We start from the raw sequence: 4,291 nt of genomic DNA, 5'->3' as shown, positions 1-4,291 counted from the left end.
TCATGGGGCCATGGGGTGCCCAGAGCTTCACATAGGTTCTGTTCTTTTGGCTTCCTGAAACCAGGGCTACCTGTTCATCCCCGTGCTGCTGAAATCAAACAGCAAGCTGATCCACTTGATCAACAATGTCATCAAGAACGACCTGGCTAGCCAGAACCCCACCTTCATGGGCCTGGCCCTGCACTGCATTGCTAGTGTGGACAATTGTGGGATGGCCAAGGCCTTCACTGGGAAGATCCCCAAAGTCCTGATGACCAGGTATATTTCTGCCACATGCCTCCCTTGTGCTCATTGCCCAGGTGTGTAGCAGTACAGCTCACAACCAGAAGCAATCTCCAGTCTCACGGAGGGGGGCACGAAGTGCAGCCCAAAGTAGGATCAAGAATTGACAAACCTAGATCTCAGGGGACATCCAGTCAGACATTCCCTCACTGGTATCCTGAGATTTCAAAAACAGGTCAAAGAGGACTGCCCAGACCCTGCCAGCCACAGCCAGACTGGGAAAGGCTTGAGTTGCCAGGGCTGCCAGAAAGGAGCCACCAGGTCTTTTTGTGGGGCAGCGTGGCTCTTCATCTCACCCTTTCCCAGAAGCATCTCCGAGGATGTAGTCAGGCCCCAGATCCTAAGACTCTTGTCATCAGTCCCCCCTTACTTGGGGCTGAGGAGCTGGCTCTAGATGATTTTCGGGCAGGCTCGGGCTGCCCTGGGGCCTCGCTTAGATGTGGCCTCCACCACCCACACATCCAGAGTGCTCTGCTGAGTTGGAACACTAGCATGACCACATCTGGTGAGCCCCAGCAGGATGTGGGTGACCCAGGACAGCCTGTCAGTGAACTGAGCAGGGCCTTCATGCCATGGGGAAGTGGGTGCCCATCCACTTTGACCCACAGTGCAGACTGGAGCAGAGGTGCTGGGAGGGCATCAGAACATCAGGTCTTGGCCCCCCAGGGCCCCCGGGTCATGTCTCAGGCATTTCTGTCACAGAGGATGCAGCGCTATGCTGTCCTGTCAGTGGGAACCAGCGTGCTGCTCCACAACATACTCTGTGCAGGTTCCCAGAGAGTGAGGCCACCCTGCAGTGTCCAGACCACAGTGGAGGAGGGTTGTGGGAGGGGAGTGGAGGTGGGTAGAGGAGCCAGGCTGCAGAGAGAGCAGGGAGCAGCTTAGATGAAATAACAACTTGGAATTGTGGGATCGCAGAGGTGGGGACAGCAGTAGGACATCCAGAAGGGCAGTCGCACAGCCGAGGAGACAGTGGGCATCAAAAGACACCATCCACACAGACTCAGTGAGTTCAGACCGCAGGGCACGTTGTGGGGCCCTAGAACACGCGACCATGATGAAGGAGACTTGATATGATCCGAGGGGGTGAGGGGGCTGGGAGTTGGAAACACAAAGTTCAGAAGATTCTGACTTGGGGCTATCTGGCGCCCTCTGCACCTCACCTGCTAGGGCAGCCTCAGGGTCACGAGGGAGGCCTCCTGAGCCCCTTTATCCCTCAGGTCACTGTGTGTGTCTTGGAGGAGCAGGCAGACAGATGTTCCTGTAGTAAATGACATGCTGCATGTCCCTAGTGACAGGCAGAAGGGACAGCAAAACCCATGTGCAGAGAGGAGGGTCTGGCAGAAGACACTGCCTGCCACTGGGAGGGACCATGGGGCTTGGTCTGTGCTGCTCAGTGCGTGGTCTCACAGGATAGAGGTCACAGGCAGGCATGCTACCTCAACTCAGGTGACTGCTCAAAGGACCTGCACTGGCCACCCGGTGGCCCAGGTGGTGGGTGACTCAGTGCTTGGAAAGGAGCACCTTGGTCGGAGATCCGCTGTTGCGTCTTCACCTGTAGGTGCATTCCAGGGCAGTGTGTCAGGTCAGCCCTGTCACCCAAAGTAGGGATACAGGCAGGATGAAGGCAGAGGACTGCTGCAGCATCTCTGTGGCCCTGGTGGGCCTGTTGCCTCCCAACTACTTAGTAAGGTCAGGTGGGATCTAGAGCAGGGCTCAGAACACGTCTATGCCCTCTGCAAGCGTGTCAGTAGCAGGCAGAGGAGCCACAGGCCATCTGCCACCCACTGGGTCTGCAGTGAACCCAAGCCCCATGTGCCTACCCTCTGCTGCATGGCAGGGACAGAGCACCCCAGTCCTAAGTTGCTGGCTCCCTCAGCCAAGCCGAGCCAAGGTGAGGGCACATAATGGTTGGAAGGAGGGTGGCTACTGGGAAGATGCTTGAAGTTGTGGGGAGAAGCAGAGCCAGTCACCCACGAGTCCCGCAGGAGGCCGCTGTGGTGGGATGGTATGTGGAAGGAGTGCCTACAGCTTCCAGTTTGCTAAGTTTGTTGATGGGAGTGGAAGTCCCTTTCTTCCTAGGGCCTCAGGAGTAGTGGTGGAGCCCTCTGGGCTGGGGCGTCCTCAGCTCTCCCCTTCCTGGGGACAGTGCCAGGACATCTTAGCCATCACCCACTACTTGCTCCAGGCACAAGGAAGAAGGGTTGGTCACACATAGGGGTAGGCAGGGTTGACCATCACTCTGGTTGAAGAGGTTTCGAGAAGAGCAGAGATTTCCAGGGAGACAGAATTCTGTGGCAGTGTGCGGCCCTTGAGATGCTTCTCTTGTGATTATTGGCTATTAAGTACACATTGTAAAAAGAAAAGTGTGGGAGAGGGGTGGGAACAGAAAAAAGTGTGTTTCAGGGAACCAGGGCACGGGTTGAATGTGGTCAGCCTACATGGTTAGTATTAGGGGAAAATACTACAGTTGACATTTCCAGAGGCAACAAAGTTGCGGGTGAAGGCCTCACAGCAGGCTTCTCTTGTGGTTCATGGAGCAGAAACCCTCAGAGCAAAACCCCACAGAAGGAAGGGCTTGGATTGGCCTTGTCCTGAGCCTGTCCAGGCTATCAGGGGCCTCCACACCAGACCCACCTGCCTCTCGTCTCCTGGAGACTCAGGGGTGTTCTCAGTGCTGTGTGCAACTCATTGAGGCCACATGATTTGAGTGACTCCTTGTGTCTTTCAGAGACATCATGGACAGTGTGAAGCAGAGCATGGCCCTCTGTGTGCTGCATTTATACAGGATGTCTCCTGACCTCGTCCCCATGGGTGACTGGACATCCCCCGTGGTGTACTTCCTCAACAACCAGCATCTGGTTAGTGTTCCTGGATTCCTTCACCCTTCTACCCTAGCAGCCTTTCTCGGGATAGCCATTAGAAAAGCATCTGCTATGACACTTGGGAGACCCAGGATAGCATCCTGCCAGAGCCACTGGGCTGCATGCTTGGGGTGGGTATGCATCGGACCCACTACTGGGCTGAGGCCTTTTCTGGGGAGGATGAGTAAGGTTCTGCCTCTGGCTTGTCCTGTAACTGTCACTGGCAACACCTGCCTGTTTGAAGTGATTCCTGCTGGACAACCTGCCAGCTGCTTGACTTCAGGCTGTGGTGGGGTATCCTACAGTCCCGATCTCAGCTCCACCATGCAGCCCTTTATCCCTGAGATCACCACCCATGCCCAGAAGTTCTCCGCACATTGTAGATGAGGGCTGGAGGCTTAGGACCAGTGAGTGACACGTCCAGGTACGGTGAGACGTGGGCACAGGTGTTCTGAGATTCTTTCTTTTGCTTGATTAATTCTGCTTTCCATGTTGTCATCTTGTTATTTATTTCCTGGATGAAGATTTTTTTTTTTTAATTTTTTTTTTATTATGATGTTGTGGGGTACAGTTAAGGGGTAGGTATACCATAACGTTTCATTCAGGCACCCTGTTGATAAGAGGTGTTTCCCCATCCCAGACAGATATTTGTTACCGTTAATCCCATCTCCCCCCCACCATAGTTTCCCAGTACCGTCAGTCATTTTCTTATAGTATCACATTGGATGTTCAAGGTCCATTATATGAGTGAGAACATGTGATACTCAGATCTTTGTTTCTGTGAGAGGTCACTCAGTATTATAGACTCTAGTTCCATCCAGGTTGCTGCAAAATTCATGATTTTGTTCTTTTTTATGGCCGCATAGTATTCCATCGTGTATATGTAGCACATTTTTTAAATCTAGTCCTCTTTTGATGGGCAGCATGGTTGTTTCCAGGTTCTAGCTATTGTGAACAATGCTGCAATAAACATACATGTGCAGGTATCTTTTTTATAGAGTGATTTGTGTTCTTCAGGATATATTCCCAGTAGGGGGATTGCAAGGTCATATGGGAGGTTGATGTTTAGGGCTTTTAGGAATCGCCACACTGCTTTCCCAAGAGGTTGCACTAGTTTACACTCCCACCAACAGTGTAGAAGTGTT

The 4,291-nt window shown here is 53.1% G+C and overlaps 1 protein-coding gene across 1 annotated transcript; it reads left to right on the top strand.

Moving 5' to 3' along the window:
- Positions 1-64: 64 nt before the first annotated feature.
- LOC103254489 (AP-2 complex subunit alpha-2-like) lies at positions 65-3,143 on the top strand (the record flags this gene model as incomplete). Its single annotated transcript, XM_008052571.1, has 2 exons — positions 65-258; positions 3,014-3,143. Coding segments are annotated over 2 exons (324 nt in total), but the record flags the coding sequence as incomplete, so codon positions are not given.
- Positions 3,144-4,291: the final 1,148 nt, after the last annotated feature.

Source organism: Carlito syrichta, unplaced genomic scaffold (genome assembly GCF_000164805.1).
Source record: "Carlito syrichta isolate Samal-C Ts95f unplaced genomic scaffold, Tarsius_syrichta-2.0.1 Scaffold282121, whole genome shotgun sequence".
In the NCBI taxonomy this organism is placed as follows: domain Eukaryota; kingdom Metazoa; phylum Chordata; class Mammalia; order Primates; family Tarsiidae; genus Carlito; species Carlito syrichta.
The sequence above is the reverse complement of the archived record's forward strand: the minus strand, read 5'-3'. Positions and strand labels throughout refer to the sequence as shown.